Source organism: Carassius gibelio, chromosome B5 (assembly GCF_023724105.1).
Source record: "Carassius gibelio isolate Cgi1373 ecotype wild population from Czech Republic chromosome B5, carGib1.2-hapl.c, whole genome shotgun sequence".
Classification (NCBI taxonomy): Eukaryota; Metazoa; Chordata; class Actinopteri; order Cypriniformes; family Cyprinidae; genus Carassius; species Carassius gibelio.
The window spans coordinates 40,305,774-40,328,504 of NC_068400.1; the positions used below are offsets into that span (position 1 = coordinate 40,305,774).

General features: G+C 36.7%; 1 protein-coding gene across 2 annotated transcripts; it reads left to right on the forward strand.

Annotated features, from left to right (window-relative positions):
- The first annotated feature begins 1,699 nt into the window (after positions 1 to 1,699).
- Positions 1,700 to 22,365, forward strand: LOC127958769 (transient receptor potential cation channel subfamily V member 4). 2 transcript variants are annotated; one of them, XM_052557739.1, is made up of 17 exons: positions 1,700 to 2,066; positions 4,721 to 4,820; positions 6,348 to 6,772; positions 8,535 to 8,710; positions 9,483 to 9,635; positions 12,124 to 12,264; positions 15,237 to 15,535; positions 15,645 to 15,824; positions 16,061 to 16,219; positions 16,954 to 17,046; positions 17,210 to 17,283; positions 17,742 to 17,907; positions 18,615 to 18,681; positions 18,773 to 19,077; positions 20,258 to 20,385; positions 20,466 to 20,578; positions 21,167 to 22,365. In XM_052557739.1, the coding sequence occupies exons 2-17, from the start codon at positions 4,812 to 4,814 to the stop codon at positions 21,277 to 21,279; spliced, it is 2,601 nt and encodes an 866-aa protein (XP_052413699.1). In that variant the 5' UTR covers positions 1,700 to 2,066; positions 4,721 to 4,811; the 3' UTR covers positions 21,280 to 22,365. The 2 variants fall into 2 exon arrangements, with proteins under 2 accessions (XP_052413699.1, XP_052413698.1); XM_052557738.1 differs by having other exon boundaries at positions 1,701 to 2,066; positions 6,345 to 6,772.
- Positions 22,366 to 22,731: the final 366 nt, after the last annotated feature.

Genomic DNA, 22,731 nt, shown 5'->3' on the forward strand with positions numbered 1-22,731 from the left:
TTAGTAGTTGGATGCTCAGGGCTTAGAATAGTTGTAATCGGGGGGATGAGATATGGAGAAGTAGGTGTACTAGAGATATAAAAGGGCTCTGAATCAAGTGTCAGCGATGGTAGTGTGCTCGTAAGGGGTGTCTGTAAAATGGGAGGCGCAGATGCCTTGTAGAATCTGTTAAAAAAGATATTCAGGTCATTCAGCCACTGATGGTCCACCTCAGGTTGAGGTGTGGTGACTTTATACCCAGAGATGGTATTCAGGCTCCTCCAGACATCTCTTACATCGTTATTTTGCAGCTGGTCCTCCATTTTCCTCTTGTAGCTGCATTTACCATCCCTGATCTTCTTCCTCACTTCCCTCTGCACAATTTTTAGCTCCTCTTTATTTCCCGACCTAAAAACCCTCTTCTTCTCCCTCAGGAGCACTTTTATATCCGGAGTAATCCACGGCTTGTTATTAGAAAAACACCGTATGGTTTGGTTGGGTACAGTGTTTTCCACACAATAGTTAATATAGTCTGTGATGCAGTTTGTCAAACTATTGATATCCTCCCCGTGATCATTTACCAGGACATCCCATATGGTCTTTTCTAAACAGTCCCTCAAGGCTTCCTCCGCCTCCTCTGACCGTTTTCTCACTGTGTGGGTCACAGCTGTCTGCCTGCATGCCAGAGGTTTATACACAGGCATGAGGTGCACCAGGTTGTGATCAGATCTTCCCAGGGGGGGAAGAGGAGCAGAAGTGTATACATCCTTAGTGTTTGTATACAATAAGTCCAGTGTTTTATTGTCCCTGGTATGACAAGTGATATACTGCTTAAAAGTGGGCAGAATAGAGGACAGGGAGGCATGATTAAAATCACCAGAGATAAGGAGGAAAGCATTTGGGTGCTGTGTCTGCAGTCTGCTGGTAACATTATGGATATATTCATATATGTGTAGTCTCTTTAAAATATTATTAAAATCAAAACCTTGTGTAAGTAGTTTTTCGGCTGTGCTAAAAAGACGTTTATATTTTTATTCCTCAAGTATAACCATACTTTTCCTCTATATGTAAATGCATATTAAGCCATCATATAACTGTGTGCTTGAAATCCATCTCTGAATTCAAAAATACATTAACATAACAAATAAGAGCTACTTATAAATTAATAAAAGTCTGTGGAAATGTAGTTTTTGCATTAAAGTTGCACATGCATTTTGAGGTTATCTGAAGTGTTAATCAACATTTTTTAAAGATGTTTAATATTAACACTACTTTTAGTAACAATTAACACATTAATCTGAACTGAATTCAAAGATGCGGGAAGTAAAAATATACTGTAAATTATTTATTTTAATAATAGTGTTTAATAAGTTATATTGTCTTTATAAAGTCACTAATATTGAAAACAAATATGAGCTGGCCAATTTCTCTTCAAAAGAACTCAAGAGGGCGCAGTTCTCAACAGTTTACGTGTAAACGCTCGACAACAAAAGACCAAGCCATGCAAATTAGCCAAACCGGTCATACTTGTTATGATACACCTCATTTTTCACAGCATGAAACAGTGAATACAATATAATATGAACAATATTATATATTATAATATAACGGTATACTATGTTTTATTTTCTAAAGGCTTTAAAAGAAAGAAAGAAAGTTACTTTCTGCTAATATTACAGCTAGCATATCAGTAGTTTATGAAATAGACGGTGAATGTCTACAAGACTTTCCAAGTAAATTGGCACGAGTTCATAAGTTAGACTGTGAAGATTGTGTTTGCTTGCGCTTGAGACGTAAAATAACATTAGTCTCTTACGTCTATGACTCTGAAGGAGTTCCACACCCCTGTGCTGAGTTAACGCTCATTTCTACAGGTTTCCATTCAGTAGGCGGTGGGAAATCAAAACGCTACTTCTGCAGTCCTTCTGTCTCAGTGTCTGTATTAAACACCGAGGGGGAAAGATGAATCCGTTTCCAAAGCTACACGGATCCTACCTGAAGAATAAAGGGACGAATCTGACCTCATAAACGGAATAACTACTGATTCTGCGTCTAAGAAGAAACGTCTAGCTCATTTGTTTTTACAGGTGAGCAACTTTTGAAATCCATGACGTGTGATAGAGTTGTAGAACTGTGTTGTGAGAATGTTGGGAGATTTAAAATCATCATGAAACAGTTTTAGAACAGTTTAGAATCATTTAGAATGTAAAAAGTAACAACTTCCTCTTGCCGCTATACCTGATTATTTCCTAGTCATATTGTTATCTGTATCAGCAGAACCTGTTTGACATGCACAGATGTTAATCAAGCTTTTTGTCTTTTGACTTCTTAAAGTTACAAGTTTTACTGTCGTTTTTCATGAGCTCAAAACTGTGGTTGAACTGTCAAAAGAACCAGCACTCAATGCTCTTTGACTGAAATTTTTGAAATGTTTCCCACAGCCTCATTTTTAGTTAGATCCCAGCTGTTTGGCTCTTTGGAGACCTTATCCTTGTGACATGGAAAAGAAAGCATAGATCTCCCTCTGGGAGCATGGAGATGCAGTCTGTCATTTCCAGCTGTTATCTAATGCTATTCTATGTAGATAGGCATTTTGATGCACTACCATTGCACCCTCCAATTCCTAAAACACAATAAGATGACTTAATCCATCGCACTTCCATGTTATCACAGCTTATCAAAACGTCTACTGCTCTGCTTTCACTCTCTGTGGTGATAAATAATGGACTGTATTGGGGTCGGGACAAGGCAGAGGTACTGCTGTAGCCAGTATTTGGATAGCGCCTGCCGGGACAGGGGCAGTCACTGTGGAGGCTTGTGCTAGATTTTCCATCATCTGCTTAAGTAAACAGGAGGAGCAGATGAAAACTTTTCATACTGAACTGTAGTCTTAAGACTGGAATGCAGTGCATTACTTTTGAAATGTCTGCAATATAGGCATCATATACATGGCTATTTTGTGGTTACAGAGAAACACTCACACATTAAACAACTTAGGATCACTTATCTTTCTGAACACAGAAAGACTGTCCATACATCGAAATATGCTATGTTTCAAGGTGGGTCGTAACATCTCAAGTGGTCCAAAAATGTTAAAGTTGGTTTATTTATATTATAAGTAAAAATTAACAGAAACAAAACAAAAAAAAACTCACAGAGAAGCATGCACTTTGGAGATGCTTGATGAATGATAACAATATGTGTTCTAAAAAGTGCTCAAAATATCGTACATGTTAGATATCCTCTGATTGAATGGAATAAAGTATGAAGCTGAAAAAAAAAAAAATCTGATTATGTGCCCATTACACACGACACAGTTTCCTTTGAAATCTGCCAAATCCCAACTGGTCAAAAATTACAGACTGGCTCTGACTTGAGACAACTAATGTCATCTTGTGTAAATCAGTGACGCAATTTGGGCAAAAGTCTTGTAGTGTATTCTAGGGTTGCAAAGGGGAGGAAAAATGTTAAAAAGTTTCCAAAAATTCCGGAAAGGTTATGTAAGTTTCCAGAAATTGTCCACCTTTTTGCAACCCTATTTATTCCAGCCTAAAATTGGAGAATTTGTCTTGTAATAGCATTTAATTCTACAATAAGTAAACCTTGTTTGGGATTACTCTTAAACTTTCTCTCAGAGGAGTTGTGGAGCGACTCAGACATGTCTGAACAGGACCAGTGATTGTCATCACTGAAATACCGAAACCTGGAAGATGGCACTGACACATATTGCCAAATTATGGGTTGATTTTAATCATCACCTAACCCTAAACCTCATGTCATTGCAAACCATGGACTTTCTATCATATGTGGAACACAAAAGTAGATATTCACGCTGCTGTGTTCATACAAAAAAATATAGCATCCAGGGATTTTTTTCTGTAACATCAGCAATAGGGTTTTTTTTTTATGTTGTCATCATCCAGTGTCTCGGGAATTCAGACTTAACTGTACTTGGATGCAATGGAGGAAGTTACCCTCAAACTGTGAAGAGAATAGGACAGAGGGATTGTGAGTCATGTCTTTTCTGGCAAATGAGAGAATCAATTTAGGACTGAAATGAATCCCACGATGGATTGTGACATGGACAAAGGGACTGGAGTGGGATATACGGAGGGGATATATGGGGTGAATAGAGGGGTTTAAATGCAAAACTTTAAATGCATGGGCACCAAAGTATCCGTTAAGGGGAAAATTAGCTAAATTTTTGTTTTAATAAATTTAAATCCTTTTGCATGATTTATGATTCTTATTTTTTATTTTTTTTCCTGGCCTTGCATTCACACATGTAATATTTGTTCACCTGTCTGTAGTGGTACTTATCATATGGTGTCGAATTACATTGCATATGTTTACATATGTTTGTTCAGTTAATGGATTAGGATTGCAAATCACACACATAATTTAAAACAAACCCAATCCAATTTACAATGCAGGTTCACAGCAACAGTACCAGGCTTTCAAAATCACTTCAGAACACATGTAACAAATTAAAACCGAAATTCAAGAATATAAGAGGGTGGGGTAGAAAACCTTGAACTAGGATAGACAAACCCACAGTACACAAATTAGCTCTGAGAGCTGCATGTCATGTTGGCTGACAGGGTTTCACAATGTGCTTACCATGGTTTCAGAAGCTGTGGGAACATGGGTCAGCAGACATGGATCTTACAACATGTTTCTTGCTGAGTTCCAGTTTGACAGTTGTCTTCTTTAAACACTGGTATTGTTTTTTTCCCTCCAGGACTGTTTGTGTTCCTGCAGACCTCCTGACACTTTCCAGCTCCCCAGAGGAGTAATTTGGCATCGAGGAAGTGCACATAGCATACAAAGAAATGACTGAAGTAAGTAGCCTATGTGTTTCTACTTAATTATGTCCAAGCCTGATTTCAAATTGTCCTCAAGCCATCATTGCAGTGCAGAATGTCTCGCAAAATTTTTTAAGGCTTTCAGAAGGTAAGAACTGCTTTTGATTAACAGCTCAAAGTTACAGCAGATGTTTGGAAAGAGTCCTCATTGGCAATGCCAACTTTTATGTATACATACAACGTAAGAAAGTTGTCCAACTCGGACTTGACTGCAATTTAAAGGTGGTCATACACAAAATGTATTAATAAAATAGAACTTTTTGTTAAAAGGATTCCATCAGGTTACACTGAAAGGAAGCAGATATGTGTAGTGGTAAACTAGCAAACCGCAACAAAGTACAGTAATATAGTACTGCTAATTAAAGTCAGGACACAAGCAGGTATCCTTGACTCTGCTGGAGAAAGAAGCTACATGGGAGAGATACCTGACAAAAGCACACCCTATTTAACTTATTAAATGCTATTAGAAGAGAGAAAGTAAAAAATAAAAAATAAACCAGGTTCATAAGGTTGTTTAGTAGTACCAGCAGGATAAAAATGACTTCAGGAGCCTTATTTCTGGTATGCATCTTCATTTTGTTCCCTTGATTTCACAGTCAAGTGCAGATTCCAGGAATGTTTTTTATTGGAATGCATCTCTCCTGCAGAGTTTTCAGTCTTTAGTTCACGTTTAGTTTGTTCATGCTGAAGTCGATTTGTTGAAGGTTAAAACAGAGACAGAGTGTAAAATCACTTTTATTTCTATTGTGATATAATACAGATTTAGATTTTACAGCTTTAGAGAGAAAATAGCAGAATCAGTTATGGAAACAACGTTTGAGACAATTCCGATTCAGCTTTAAAGCAGCTCTATGACGAGAAATCAATTTCATATTTGAAACGAGTTCAGTTCAGCGGTTCTACCAAGTGCATGTCATTTTTCAGTTTGAGTCAGCTCAGTGTTGACGTTGCAAGATGCCCTTCAGCTGTAAAACCGCTCTAATGACATCTTTATCATAGAAATACATTTTTTAAAGTTAATTTTTTTTCAGACCTCAGCAGAGCAAGTTAGAAGGAAACAGTAGCAAGGCAAAACTGTATGCATTCTCATTAAGTTGGGCCCTTTTTAACATTTGTTAAAAACAGCATTCATAGGAACAAACACCGAACACTTCCTGGTAGCAGCAATGCTATTTCCAATTTTACCTGCTCCTGCAGTATAATTTATATAATCAGACCAGAAGAGCAAATTATCAGGTTTCAAGAATACTAATTAAATAGCCTACAGTTGGGAAAATGAACTTTGACCACTTCAAGTAACTGTATATTTTTCGATTGTTCTCTGTACAAGCTCCATTAAGCAAGCATCAAATTAAGTATTCCATATCGGTTAAGATAGTTGCCTAGCTGAAATTTCAATTACTTTCCATTTAAATGATTAACTTTGAAGTCTACAGCACATTCCAGAGTAATTGTTTTTCTTGCATTTAATGTCTACTCAATCCATTTTTGACCTTTCAGCAGGGTTTGTCCGCTTCCGCTCTACTAAAGCGTTATCGTCTGGCCACGACAGAGTCAAACTCAGTCTCCTCACCATCTGGGACCGCTGCTGAGGACCCATCAGAGGGTAAGGACACTTCAACAGATGGGGATCCCAGCTTCCCCATGTCTTCACTGGCAGAACTTCTGGACAATGATGATGGATCACAGCCAGCCCAGGATTCAGCTCGACCTGGACAACAGAATGATAACAAGCAGAACTCGCGAATAAGGTTCCCAGGGGCCTTTAAAAAGGGAGTTCCTAACCCCATGGACCTTCTTGAGTCCACCAAGTCTGAGTATCCAGTGGCACCTGGGCCCAAGAAAGCACCTATGGACTCCCTGTTTGACTACGGCTCATGTAGGGAGATCAACAACCAGAAAAAACGCAAGAAGAAACTCCCACGAGGGTGAGACGCATAGCTTCTCACTCGTTTTATATTTGGGCAACTTTTATTGATCCATTAGTGGAGGAAAATATGAAAGAGGGGAATGAGACGAGGAAAATTTTGCATTGCCCAAACACATGCACTAACTGTTAAACCACAGCCAAAATGCTTTTTAGGTGGTAAATAACCTTTCTCAGATAAGTTGCACCTTCTGCTGGTCATTTATATGATTAATACTCTTTAAACTTTTTAAAAGTTGCTGTTTTCCATAACATTACTGTGTTGAAATATAAATAAACATAATAGTTATGGTATATTTATTATATTTAATAATACTTAATGTCCTAATATAATATTTATATCTAATATAACACACCATCTTTCTTTTACACTTAAAGAAATACAAGTTGTTAAATGTTTGATTACCTGGGACTGCAAGTGAGCCGGGACTGCTACCCCCAAAACCAAAAAAATCATTCAAGTGTTTACAGTTACCTTCTGGAATCTTAAAACAGAGAGGGGCACATTGTTTATTGGGTGACAGAGTGCAGACTGTGGTTTGAAGACTGCTTATTATGAAATAAGTACTTGTTGTATCCGTTGTGAAATGTTTCATAACATTGCAATGTTTGGAGGTTCTTAATAGTCATAAATATTTATTTGTATAGCACCTTTCATACAATACTTAAATGTAGCTTAAAGTTGTTGTTGGGAACTCAGAAATGAAGACCAGGAGACTCTTGGGTAATCTTCAGCAGGATTCTTTATTGAGAACGCTCTGCGTGTCATCAAAAGTCTAACTTGTCCTTAAGACATTGTAGTTTTTATACATTTTAAGGGGGTGGGATACACAGAGGTGGAGACAGCCTAAACAAAGTATGCAAATTGACTACAGGGATCAGCCTGATACTGGCCTTCTTCCCATCTTTGATCTTGTCAGCATATCAGTGTCAATTAAATACAGAGGTGCCTGACAGTATCGCTGATACCTTCACATTATCATAGAGTCGAAAGGCACAGCTGTGTCTTAAGCTTAAAAAGCCAAATGGCAAGGAAGAGCACAAAGACAAAAGGACATTATCTCAGACACCTCAGATTTACCTCAAAATGTATATCAAAACGTTTTCAGTTCATATGCTATTACGTTGAAACCTAGATTTAACATTTTATACATTTGTAATCCCACATTGTTTACAGATCAGAATATAAAAAACAATTGCTCTAATTGTGGTGAGACTGGTCATTTCTCCTCTGAATGCTTTACATGTTTTATGCTCCATGCTGAGGAAAGTCTACTCATGATTTTGCACTCTTGATCATGTACAGTGGGGTAAATGAAAGTCTGTTGTCGTTTCCATGAAAGCTTTTGTGGTAATGTTTATTTTGAGGTCTGCTAGGCAGTCAGTTTCTCCCTTAGTGCATACAGTAGACTTATTTGTGGAAGCTTTTTCAAAGTCCATTAGGACTTCTGCAGGTTGGGTGGTTCCATTACACCTCAATGTTTTCGTGAATGCCCTGTACAATTTCATATTTGTTCAAATGTTCATAGGTGCAAAAAGTAATGTTTCTTCAAAAAGAGTTTAATAGTGCTTAAATGATCATACTCGTATGAGATGAAGACTCCACTGAGTTAAGATAATAAGAGATTTACATCACAACCAGCCGTTTCTTACAATTCAGTCTATGTCAGTTTGGGACAGTGAAACGTAAAGATACTTGGTGCACTTTTAAATGGAGTCGTAATCTTTAAAGTTCCTCTAACAGTGTATGTTTCCCCCTGCAGGAAGGTGCAGATTGAGATGTCATGCGACGAGGGTTCCCCGGACCCCCCTGTTCTTAAAGTCTTCAACCGCTTGCTGTTGTTTGAAGCCGTATCTCGAGCAGATAGAAGAGCTCTGGATGGTCTCCTGCAGTATCTTCAGTCAAATGAAAAGCGGCTGACAGATGAGGAGTTCAAAGGTGCATTCTGGGAATGGTTTAGTCTATTGAGCAAACAGAGTATAAATAGAAAACGATTGAACTACGATGTTCTTGGCTGTTTTACTAGAAAAAAAAAGACTATTTTTGTTACATTTTGCTTTCCTATCCCAATTTTTTATTAAAAAGTGTGAAATCAATAGGGTGTGTCCCTAAATATCCGATGTTATCACAACCCTATAGGCTTTTGCTGCCTTTTTCATTTAGCAAAGGAAATACTATAATATCAGCTGATGTGTATTTCGTATTTCTGCTTCCTGACCCTCAAAGGGTCAAGCAAACTTTTAACCGAGAGCTGTAAGAAATCACAGCAAACTGTCACAAATGGAATGAAGGATTCTATTTGAGGGGTTCAAACAGATAACCCTGGCTAAAAATAAATAACGAAGAAAAAAAAATCTCACTTGATCCACGAGTGAATCAGGATTTAGAGGAACATTTGATACCTTTATGAAGGAAAGGAAGCATTGCTATTACTTTCATACTTCAGATTATGAAACCGTGATGTGTACATTTTTCTCTCTTGATTTTCGAAGTAATCAATACCAAAATTTGCACTTGCTGGAATTTTAAAAAAGCCAAACAAAACTCCATAGAAGTCTGGTGAGCCTATATGTGCTATGTGCTGTATAAATAAACTTGCCTTGCTTTGCATTGAAAGATGGACGCAAGACATATCTAGGAGCCAAAATATCATACGTACGTGGGACAGACTCAAAAATCTAGTTGATGTTCTTTCCTGTACTTTCTCTAGAACCTTCTACGGGGAAGACTTGCCTGCCGAAAGCACTTCTGAACCTGCACAGTGGTCACAACGACACTATCCCTGTGTTAATGGACATTGCCGAACAGACGGGAAACCTCAGGGAGTTCATCAACACGCCCTTCAGAGATGTGTATTATAGGGGTGAGTCCTCCAACCAATTAAGACTGACCGGATTCAACACAAAAAAATGCCAGATGTCAGAACCAGTTTTCAAGCTTCAGTTGTCTAAAATGTTTACAAAATCTGTGGTGTGAGCTAACATTTACTCTGAGCAGCTTCCAGGGCCGCCCTGAGCAGGTTGATGAAATATGAGCAGGAAGGTGGAGTTTCATGTGTGCTTTTGACTGAGCTCAATGTTAGAGAAGTTACCCCAGAGTTAGCATTGGCTTTCCTGCCGTCCACACCCTGTTCAGTACAAAGAGTCCACACAAGCACTGCTGGATTTAACGCTGTTCCTCTGTGGCCTGTTTAGGGTATTTGAATTTGCCAATGCCACACCTGGTGCACTTCATAACTTACCTTTCCTTCTGCTAGTAAAAAAAGGATGAATATTTTACGTCACAGTATTCAGTGCTGAAGCCTAGTAGCTAAAATGCCAATTAGATATTAAAATATTTATATATTCTTCTTTTTAAAAGTTTGTGGTTTTAAATAAATGTTTTCTTTTATTCATTAAGTACATATGAGAGTAAAGTCTTTTACTTTGCTACAAAAGATTTTTATTAGTGCTGTCAAACAATTAAATCGCATTTTATCGCATCCAAAATAAGTTTTTGTTTACATAACATATGTGTGTACTATGTATATATTATGTGTATATATAAATGCACAGACATCCATGTGTACATTTAGGAAAAATATTTATTTATGAAATATATTTATATATGATATAATCTTACGAATATAAATATATACATGCAAATATTTTCTAAATATTTGCTGTGTGTGTGTGTGTGTGTGTGTATATATATATATATATATATATATATATACTGTACATAATAAATGTACACACACACACACACACACACATATATATATATATATATATATATATATTATGGAAATTTTTATTTATTTATTTTGGATGCAATAAATCGTGGTTAATTGTCAGACAGCGCTAATTTGTATATTTCAAATAAATGCAGTTTCCTTGAACTTTCTAATCAAAAATTAATAAATAAATGAATTAAGTTTTGCTTATTAGTATCAATGTTGATAACTGCTTAATTTAAAAAAAAAAAATTCTTGAGGACCACATTTTTTTCTGAAGGAGCATTTTACACTGAAGATTGGAGTTATGGCTGCTGAAAATGTAGCTTTGCCATCACAGAAATAAATTACATTTTAAAATATACTAAAATAGAAAGCAGTTATTTTAAATTTGGAATAATATTTCACAATATTACTGTTTTCACTGTAGTTTTGATCAAATAAATGTGGACATGGTGAGCATAAGAGACTTCTTTCAGAAATGTTTGAAAATCAGACTGCAAACTTTTGCATGGCAGCATATTATTAATATTACATTATTTTTTTAAATATATATATATATATATATATATATATATATATATATATATATATATATATATATATATATGTATATATATATATTCTGTTTTTATTTTCATTCTTGCTGTGCATGCCAGGTTTGTAATAACAGCATTATTAATAACGGGATGTTATAGTTCTCCAAGTACAATAATGTACTTGTGGCAGACTGTATGTAACTTCTTCTTATTTCGTCAGGAAACAATCACTCTCACATTGGTTCAGTTTGTTTAGTAGTGTTTGTCCCAGGCCTCCAGGCAGTAAAGTATATATCTCTAATTCTGTCAGTCTGCAGATTTCACTGCCAAAAAGCATTCAAATATACTGAACTACTAAAAGCAAGTCATTAGAGATGATTCCTTTCTCCTTAGTTCAGCCAAGTATGTGATCTAATGCTTCCTTCCTTGCTTAGACTTTAAGTTTATGCATCTTTTATTATTCTGTTAAATCTGTGGACAATAAAAAGACATAAAGTGTCAGTAATACAAGAATTTTAGTCACGGTCACTAGGACGAATGTCACTACCGTGCACCGCTGATGCATTCATTGTTGTTCATGCACACATTAAGATATGAATCCTAATTGTTTTGTAAATATGGACAGAGGGTGGCAGTCTATTCAAACTGAGGACACATGGATCACTGCTAAACATGGATGTTAATAGCTAAAGCAAATCAGAAGCTGAACAGCAAAACATGCAACCCGGATAGTCTTAGTGTTTTCATTAATCTAAATCTAAGAAGCAGACGTCATTTGAAGAGAGAGATTAACAAAACGTGTTTATGTCGTCCTATAGAGCTCTCACACAAACATCCGTTACAAAGCTACAGGCTCTAGACACAACATGAGCCGGATTGCCTAATTTTTAATAATGCAATCCTTCCTCTTGTGCAAGTAAGATAAGTTGATAGTGTCTAATATTATCATGCCAGTTCCCGCTGCCCTGTCTGTTAAGATGTATCATAGATATAGGTTTTCCTGTAATGTTACAGTTTTGGTTTAGTTTTGGTTATCATGTGATGAACTGCTTCTTCACTGGCATCTTCATTTATAATATAAATGTGTGTGTCCGTAGGTCAGACCGCACTGCATATCGCCATAGAACGACGATGCAAACAGTACGTGGAGCTTCTGGTGGAGAAGGGGGCAGATGTTCATGCTCAGGCCAGGGGCCGCTTCTTTCAGCCCAGAGAGGAGGGGGGATACTTCTACTTTGGTGAGTTTGGTGATGCTAGTTTTGGAAAGGTTTAAACAATCTTTATTGTGAGCGATGAGGAATCCAACCTGCTCTTAATGAAAGTGAAGTGAAAGTGACATTCAGCCAAGTATGGTGACCCATACTCAGAATTTGTGCTCTGCATTTAACCCATCCGAAATGCACACACACAGAGCAGTGAACACACACACACACACACACACTGTGAGCACACACCCGGAGCAGTGGGCAGCCCGAGACTCGAACTCACAACCCTTCGATTGGGAGTCCGACGCTCTAACCATTAGGCTTTAAAGCTTTCAACATAATTAAAACATGTTGGAGACTATAACTCCCAAAGTTATGTGTGGCAAGCTCCGTTTCCGGTTTTATCAGTCACTGGTTTTTTAATTTTTTTTATAGAAATTAATAATATACTTTTATTTAGCAAGCATTAAATTGATCAAAAGTGACGAGTGTAAATACATGCATAATGTAAAATGTGTATTTTTTTATATATATTTTTTTACTCTATAAAAAGTTATTTTAAATAAAAATATCACGTTTTCATAAAAATATTAAACAGTACAACCGTTTTAACATTGATAATAAAAAATATTTCTTGAGAATCAAATTAGCATATTATCATGATTTCTAGAAAGATCATGTGACACGAATGGCTGTTGAAAACTCAGCTTTGCCATTATATAAATAAATTACATTTGAAAATATATTGAAACAAAAACATGATTTTAAATTGTAATACTACTGTAACTATATAATTTATAAAAACATTGCTTTTGAATAGTTAGCATCTGCATTCTAGCCTTTATTACTTTGCCAGTGAATAGCCTATACATTTTTGCCCAGTGTTTACCATAGTAACATCAGGTGATTTTTCCTAAAACCCTCTCTCTAGTTGGCAAATGTGAGAAGCATTACACAGTTTACATTCATTAAATGTTTAGCTGTGAGTAAAAAGGTTTCTGAAGCTTAGAGGAAAACCAACAAGACATTATGTCACAAATGAAACGGGTGTTGGATGGAAGAGAGTGAATAGAGCCTTTGTGTTTGCAACGGAAAATACAGTAAAATGTCTTATATTTGGAGGCATGATGATGGTCTGAAGTATACTTGAAAAGTTAATTGCGTACATTCTGCCCCCTGTTGACAAGAGTGTGTTACTACAGCTGTGTCTTAAAGGGACAGTCCACCTTAAAAATGCTCACCTTCATGTTGTTGCAAACCCATGTGCATTTCTTTCTTCTGTGGAACACAAAAACATATATTTTGAAGAATGTTGGAAACTAAACTTCTGTTGTGTTGACATTGAGGTCAATGGGTTTAGGTGAGTAAATAATGGCATGGCTTTATTTTTTGGGTGGACTATCCCTTTGATACATGCTTCTACACGCGTTTGTGCATGACTCGTTAGTGCAAGTTATCCCAAAGAAAAGTCTGTTTGTTTTTGTAATTTATTTTATCGAAATGTAATCTCTCTGCTTTACTTCAGTAGTGTCATCTTTGGATAATATGTGTAAGTCCTGCCCCTACATTTTTGTCAAATATTCAAATTAGTTTATCCCCCCGGGACGTCAGCGTTACAAAGCCGTGATTTAAAATCAAGCTGAAGAATCTGAATTCCCTATTCATGAGCCTCATTTACATCTCGCATATTTTAAACCTCACAACAAGACGCCTGCGTTTGGAACTGATTGAAAGATGCAAAACTATTTAAAAATAATCCAAGAATGACAGAATAGGATTATCTTTTCTGGTGCCCTGCCAGGAGTCTCCATCTCTCTTTTATTCACCTGTAAATTAGTTTCATTTGTATTAGACACGGCTGTCAGTGTTTAATCCCTGCTGATCTGAGCACGAAGGGAGTCATTCGCCGCGGAGCTTCTCGTGAACCTGTGTGCACTGACAGCTAATGTGATTTAGCAGTCACGCTAAACGCTCTCTGAGCGCGTGCAAATCAACGAGAGTGAAGCATTTCTATAAGAAGTGACGTGAAAATAATCTGTCACCCCTGGCAACAGCTCTCTCTCTCTCCTGTTTGAGATGGTTCTCGTGAGACGAGCACTAATTGAGTACTGGATACAAATAGTGACATTTAGATCAAAGCGCATTTGTCAGGAGAGCCCTGCAAAGGACTGATTGACTTTTAGTGGCTAATTGTATTCTTCATCTTGGTTTTCAGTTAAGGAAAATGATAGATAAAAGGGACATCTGGAGACTGGAGTCTAATGGTTGGGCAGGAATCCTACAGAAGATGGCAGGTGGTTGCAGTTTTTGTGTTTTGGATGCTGGTCCTCATCAGGCTTTTTAAGAAGCTTGATCAGCAAAACTACCTTTTGCAACCAGAGTTATAGGGCTATGATGGTCAGTCAACAGCTGAACCAGCTCCAAACCAACATAAACCATAGTGATGGTCTAGATTTTATTTATTTATTAAATAGTAACCAAGCCTAATATTGTGACCTGTTTTCTTTAATATATTTAAATTTCTTCCTTTGCTGGCAATGCTGATATTTTTAAAAGCCATTACTCCAGTCCTCAGTGTCCCATGATCCTTCAGAAACATTTCTTATTAGTATCAATGTTTAATATTTCTGTGGAACCACAATGCATAATTATTATTATTGTTATTATTTTTTTTTTTTTGATTATTTGATTTAGAACATTTTTAAACCCCAAACTTGTAAATGATAGTGTATGTAAAAATAAGTTGGGTAACACTAAGGTGTCTTTGTTACATGTTAAATTTACTTACTGTTATAATAACAATAAATTATGCATAACTACATGCAAGTAACCGTAAGCCAAACCCTAACCATATAGTAAGTACATGTATTTAATTAATATTACTCAGTACTTAAATGTATAGTTACACTGTAACAAAGACACCTTAACATAAAGTGCAACCTAATGTTGGAATGATTTTTTACAATTCAGACATTGATAACTGAAGTCTCTTTCTCCCTGCACAGGTGAGCTTCCTCTCTCACTCGCAGCTTGTACAAACCAACCAGACATGGTGCACTACCTGACCGAGAACAGCCACAAGGCGGCAGATCTGCGGAGGCAGGACTCGAGGGGAAACACAGTCCTGCACGCCCTGGTCCGTATCGCAGACAACACTCGGGACAACACGCGTTTCGTCACTAAGATGTACGACTTGCTGCTCATTAAATGTGCCAAACTCTACCCAGACTGCAACTTGGAGAACGTACTCAACGATGATGGCATGTCCCCTCTCATGATGGCCGCCAAGCTGGGCAAAATCGGGGTATTAGATTGCCTTATGTCCGCATTAGAAACAAGCATTGGGAAAGTGTGATAGGAAATGGCGAAACAAACTAAAATAAATGAAACTGTTGTTTTATTTTGCTCCACAGGTGTTCCAGCACATCATCCGCAGAGAGATAAAAGATGAGGAGGCTCGACATCTCTCCAGGAAGTTTAAGGACTGGGCTTATGGACCGGTATACTCCAGCCTGTATGATCTGTCTTCACTGGAAACCTGCGGAGAGGAAGTCTCTGTTCTGGAGATACTCGTCTACAACAGCAGGATCGAGGTGAGCTTGTGGATAGATTTGAAAAAAGAAAGTGAGGGAGATAGACTGTGTCCATAATGAGATTAGAAGCCTTGCAGACCTGGACAGCGCAGGGTCAGTGATTGAATTAATAAGTTGTTGTGAATGTATAGAAAAGCATTTTTTGGAAATGGTATAAAAAATACAGCAAACAAACTCTCTTCATTATGATCCCAGTTTCAGTGATTTTTAATGTGTTTTGTCATTCGTGCCCTCAGAATCGCCATGAGATGCTGGCGGTGGAACCCATAAATGAGCTGCTGAGGGCCAAGTGGCAAAAGTTTGCCGCTGTGACCTTCTACATCAGTGTGTTTTCCTACCTTGCCACCATGATCATCTTCACTCTTGTGGCCTACTATCGCCCATCCACGGGTACAGTGAGTACAATCTAAATCCCTTAAAGGCAAGTCAGTTTGCTCAGCTGCTGTCTTGGCCTTGCCTCATTCAGTCTAGTGCATCTTCCATCTGCTTGAACGGGAAGAGACTGAACTCTCTAAAACGGTTGGTGAAGATTTGCCGTTTGGCATTATGTCAATTCACCAATCAGATAACAAAAACAATGGTATTAGAATTAAATTCAGCTTCTTTAGCTCAAATCAGGCTTAAATATGCTCTATGATCTCATATTTATTTTTCAATGAATAGTTCATGCTCACCTTTTATTGTTTCTGACGCAGTTCTGGTCAAAAGTTTTGGGTCAGTAAGATTAGTTTTATACTACATTATGTTTCAAAAGATTTCTATTTCAAGCGACACAATTGATTTTAATATTTCTTATTATCAATGTTTCTTGAGCGGCAAATCAGCATATTAAAATGATTTCTGAAAGATCATGCTGAAAACTAATCTGATTAATAAATTGCATTTAAAAAACATTAAAATATGTATTTTTTATGTAATATTATTATTTCACAATTTAACTGTCTTATATTTTTGATGGAATAAATGCAACCTTGGTGAGCATGAGACACTTTAGAAAGTCTTACAGAATGATCGTGTACACATGGGTGCTCATGTTTTTTGTTTTAAAAAGATATTTCATGTTGTATAAGAGATGCTTTCTGCTAATAAACAGGTCTGTAGTTTATTCCTAAATCTCATACCTCCACAGCCCCCTTACCCCTACAACTCTACACAAGACAAGGTGCGTTTGGCTGGCGAGATCATAACCGTGGCTTCTGGAGTCTTCTTCTTCGTAATAAATGTAAGCTTTAATCATTTTGAATAATTTAGAATGTGTAAGATCACAGTTCCATCTCAGCTTGCGGAAAGATTGTGTGTTTTGGAACGCAAAATCACTCTTTCTTACTCCTCAGCTGTCACTGAAAGCCTTTAGCAGCATTTTTTGGTTTTCTCCCCTGATTTAGATTAAGGACCTTTTCCTGAAGAAGTGCCCGGGGGTGAATTCTTTATTTATTGATGGATCTTTTCAGCTTCTCTAGTAAGACACTCGGTTCCATTCTTTGTGTCTTCCTTTACTCTCCATGTCTTTCCCTAAGGCGGTTTTCTCCCTCTTTTTAATTGAGGCGTCTAATTGATTCCAGAACCCTTTCTTGGCATGTTTTAATAGTTAATCTCCTTGCATAAAAACAGCCCTGATCTAAGCAATGACTGCGCTTCACTGATATGTTTAATTATAATTAATATATGGCATTGCTAAACCAGTGAGGCATTTTGCATTTGAAAAGCAAATCTTACGTATTGAAACCCGAAAGACGTTCTGTAACCTTCATAAACACAAAATACGAAAATAGCCAGAGGCCACAGCTTGTTAGGTTCTCAATTTTGAGCTGACAATTAGTTGCCAGTAACCTAAAGCAAATGGTAACCTGAATAGGTGAAGTATGTTGATGACAAACACATTACCTGTTGAGCAGTCAGTCCCTTGTGTTTCCACAGCTTCATCTACTCCGTGTTGGTTCTGGTGAGTGCAGCGCTGTATGTGTCGGGGATTGAGGCCTACGTCTCTGTGATGGTGTTTGCTCTAGTGTTAGGTTGGATGAACACCCTCTATTTTACCAGAGGCCTTAAACTCACTGGAACGTACAGCATCATGATTCAGAAGGTATGAAAAGACCAGGATGCAGCACATTTGATTGAACCGTTCTATTCACCTGTCTTTATGAAAGATTTTACTGACTGTCTTGTCTCAGTGAAACAAATATTTTGTTTAGCCCTTTTCCCCAAGCTTGTAAAAGAAAATATTACATATGCCATGTATTTGAAAGAAGTCTTTTATGCTCACCAAGGCTTGATCAAATCTACCTGTAAAATTGCAGTAATATTGTATATTAATATTTTTCTATTTTAATATATTTTTAAATGTAATTTATTCCTGAGATGCAAACTGAATTTTCAGTGTCATATGATCCTTCAGAAACCCTTTTCATATTCCGAGAGTAGCATTTCTTGTTATTACTGTTGAAAACAGTTGTTCTGCTTTATATTTTAATGCAAACATACATACGTTTTTTTTTTAGGATTCCTTGAAGAATAGAAATTTGGAAAGAACAGATACATAAATAAACACACACTATATACTGTAGTGTACTTTTATGTTTAGTAAGGTCCACTGAAGATGAGAGCATGCATTGTTTTCTTTTTCTGGTTTGCATATAGTTAATGCTATATTATCGCCCAACAATATTTTATTCAAGATGTAAATCCTGTTTTCTTGATTGTTAAACAGCATGTCTTCTTTCCAGTAATGACTACAATCCTAACACCATTCCTTTTACCCATTGTGTCTTAAATTTTTTATATTCTGTTCAGATCCTCATCAAAGATTTGTTCCGGTTCCTCCTGGTCTACGTGCTCTTCATGATCGGCTATGCATCAGGTACTCTAGTAATATTCGTAAAGTTATTGGTATTTTATGGAAACATTTTCCGGAATAAAATGTCTCTATTTCGTTTTGTATTCTGCCCCAGGTTTAGTGTCACTGCTGAAAATCTGCCCTGAAAAGAATATGTGTAATGGTACCTGCCCCAAATACCCAGAATGCCGAGATACAAACACCTTCAGCGATTTCCTGTTGGACTTGTTTAAGCTGACCATAGGCATCGGAGAGCTGGACAGCATGTTAAAAGGCGCACAGTATCCCGTGGTCTTCCTCATCCTTCTAGTCACCTACATTATTCTCACCTTCGTCCTGTTACTCAACATGTTAATTGCTTTGATGGGGGAGACAGTGGGACAGGTGTCCAAAGAGAGCAAGCAGATCTGGAAGCTGCAGGTGAGGGGTATACGAAAGGTCAAATGTGGCAGTCTGTCATATACATAGATAGTCTAAAGGTTAAGGAAAATTGACCAAAACATTGGATTTCTTCTCATCATTTACTCTTCATGTCATTTCCACCCCATATATTTTAATTGCTTCTGTGAAGCACGAGATGTAATGCAGAATGTCAGAGATTTTATTTTCCATGTAGCAACAGTAAATGGCAATTCATACAGACATAGAAGTATCATAAAAGCTCCATATGACTTCGTATTTTGTGTCCTTTTTTGGCAGTATGAATTATCGTCAGTGTTGGGGAGTAACTAGTTACATGTAACAGAATGACATAAATTCTTAACAAAAATAAGTATAGCTGTAATCTGTTACAGTTACTGAGAAAAAAATATATATATTTTAAGGTGTCCTTGTTACATGTACTTGCTAAAATATAATAACAATGAATTATGCATAATTACGTGCAAGTAACCCTAGTCCTAGCCCTTACCTTTTAGTAAGTACATGTAGTTCATTCATATTACTCAGTACTTAAATGTATAGTTACACTGTAACAAGGACGCCTTAAAATAAAGTGTAACTAAATTTGAAATTTAATTACAGTTACTTGTGAAAATGTTAACACTTTACAGAGGGGGTTAAATCTGAATATTTTCACACATAAACAGATTTGATTGATTTCTTTCACAAATTGCATATACTGCTCTAGACACAAACGTTTCAGGAGTTTAGGGCACAGAATAAGAATTGCTTATTCAAGTTTTATACCCTGTTTGGATTTATGTACATGCTTTTTTCCCGAAGCATGGTTGGTTTCCAGTGTTTCTTGTCATAGCTATGCAAAGATTTGATTTCAAAAACGGTATCAAAGCTATTAAAACATTTGCAAAGTAATTTTCCCAACACCTGTTTTCATGCATGTTAGTTAAGGAAGAATCTCCTTTTGTGTTTTCTTGAGGAAGAGAGAAAAAAAAAGAAAAAAACTGGGCTGGAATGACATGAGTGTGAGAAAGTGAATGATAACAGTTCTTAGGTGAACTCTTTTTTTTTTTGTGTTTTTGTTTTAGTGGTTTCTTTTGGCGCACATCTGACAGCAGTCACTTCTAAATCACCGTCTAAAGCTTTTACCTCCGTATTCACTGGTTCCTCTAACATGTCATTTTCCTTTTGTTTGCATCAGTGGGCAACTACTATCCTGGACATCGAGCGGTCCTTCCCCGTGTGTCTGCGGAGGTATTTCCGTGTTGGAGAGATGGTTACTGTGGGCAAGGGCTTGGATGGAACGCCAGACAAACGCTGGTGCTTCAGGTAGAACCACAAGATATCACCTACTCATTTATTCAATTACAGCCTAACCCAGTTTTGGGCTTTCATTCTCTGTGCTATAGAGTGGACGAGGTCAAGTGGTCCCACTGGAATCAAAATCTGGGGATCATAAAAGAGGATCCAGGCCAGAAGGACCTTTACGAGCAGACACAGGGCGGACGAGGCCTTCGAAGAGGTCGGTAAATGAGCAGACAGGATTTTTCGCATAGATAAACCCCTAAACAATTCTTTTTTTAGAATTAAAAAAATGCTTTTTGACTGTCAGATATACATTTTTCAATATTACAGTGAAAAAACTTGGTGCAATAACAAATCTCACTCAGAAATTGCTAATTAATAAAAAAATTAATTTTTAAGAAATGGCAGGTCATGCATTAGATTAAACACAAAGACTAAAATAGTATTTTCTTGTGAAACGTTCTCCAATAGTCTTGGAAACTTTTTTTTTTGCGCGGTAATAGATCAAAATACATACACATTAGGGATTTGCATTGGCATAAAACTTAACGATGCAATGCATCGATTAAAAAAAAAAATCTCCACTGGGTAAAAGTTGGCATTTGCATCGCAATGCATAATTTCTAACCTATTTGCATTTATTTAAATATAATTATTAGTAGATGCACTACTAGTAGATGCATTGGATATGCATTGGATATGCATTGAAATGCTTATAGCATCAGCCCCAGTTATAGAGATGCACATCCATAATACACAGAAATGTTTGTTTGAAAAATGAACTAACAAATCTAATTTCCAACAGATCGCTGGTCCACTGTCGTCCCGAGAGCAGTTGAGCAGAACAGGGGCTCCAGAGACCATATGGTAGAGATGGAGCCGCTCACAAGCAGAAACAGATTCAAGTCTGAGAGCTAAAGCTGAACGTCAAGCCCTTGAAACTTTTATAACTGCACAGACAGTTATGCATTTTATAAACGCTGACAATAGTTGTAGAGTATTGGGAGAACAGCTTCATTCTGTATGCTATGACCTTTAAATGTATCTTGATTGTGTTTTACATGTATATTTATACCCATGAGACACTCAGGAACATATTTTATGTGTAATATTGTAGTGTTTTTTCATGGAGTGTGCAATAGCTTTTATAAACAATTTTAATACAAAAAAAAAACAACACTCCACAAGGACTTGAGTTTCAGCATCTGTCTTCTCTATTGATTGCTGCTGACATTTTTGTGGATTATGTGGAAAATGTTATATTTTAATCAATAATCATGTTAGATTACCTCAGTGTTAAATAAGTACAGTCCATTTTTGTTTTTTAATGAAAAATCATATTGTTACTCTTGTTTTATTGCCAACCCATAATGGAAAGACAAAAAAATGGTGCTCTGATTTGGCTTTTGGCTTTGTTTTGTAATAAAGGTTATGTAAAAAACAGATGTGGCACCCACACCAGGAGTGTGCACAACGCCAGACAGCAGCAGTTTGCTATTTTCACCTCAGTATGCTAGCAATAGTGTAATACTGAACTTAATTGGTGTGATAGTGGTAATGATTTAAAGCGTCCCGTTCAGTTTAGAGCTTTCTAAACCCATGCCGAGAGACACAATGGCACATATTGTAGGGCAACTGTTTTATGCATTTTTAATATATATTTTTTGTAACCGAGTACAAAAGGCATTGTTTACCGTATATGCTGTTTTTTTTGTTGTTGTTGTTGTTTTTTAGTCCAGGTAGTGTGATTTAGAGGACTGTTTATATCACACTAGTCATTTCAAGCATCCTTTGTATTTTATTAGGCACTACGTGTAGTTTAGGTATCAAAGGAATGAACAGAAATCGATAGTAATATATTCTTTGTAGCAGATATTATCCTGCCAGTTTGTTAGATGTTTGATGCTGCTCTCAATAAGCCTTATTTTATCTTCTGAACTGGATGACTGTTCAGACAATCACAGAGATTTGTTCCATCGACAATAAAGTGATTCTGGATCCCCATTCTTAAGTATTTTAATTTGTATGCTACTTATTGTAGTCCTTTGTTTCTTAATCACTGATCTGATTGCCTTAAGCATGTAAAAGAAAGCACTGAAATCGATTACCTTTTTTAAATAATCAGCAGTCCTATTAAACTTGCCATTAGAAAAAAATCGTCTCAGCAATTCTTTCACATTGTGGCGTAATAGCTATAAAACAATCCAATAAAACTCATAAAATATATTGCTTTGTTTTGATAACTATGATTGTAATTTCATGTGTCTCGTTTCAGCTAATAAAAACTGATTTAAATCTAGCCTTAAATATAATTAGCATTTATAGTGCAAAAATTCATTTGTAACTCGTCTGAAAAAGTTTGTGCACTAA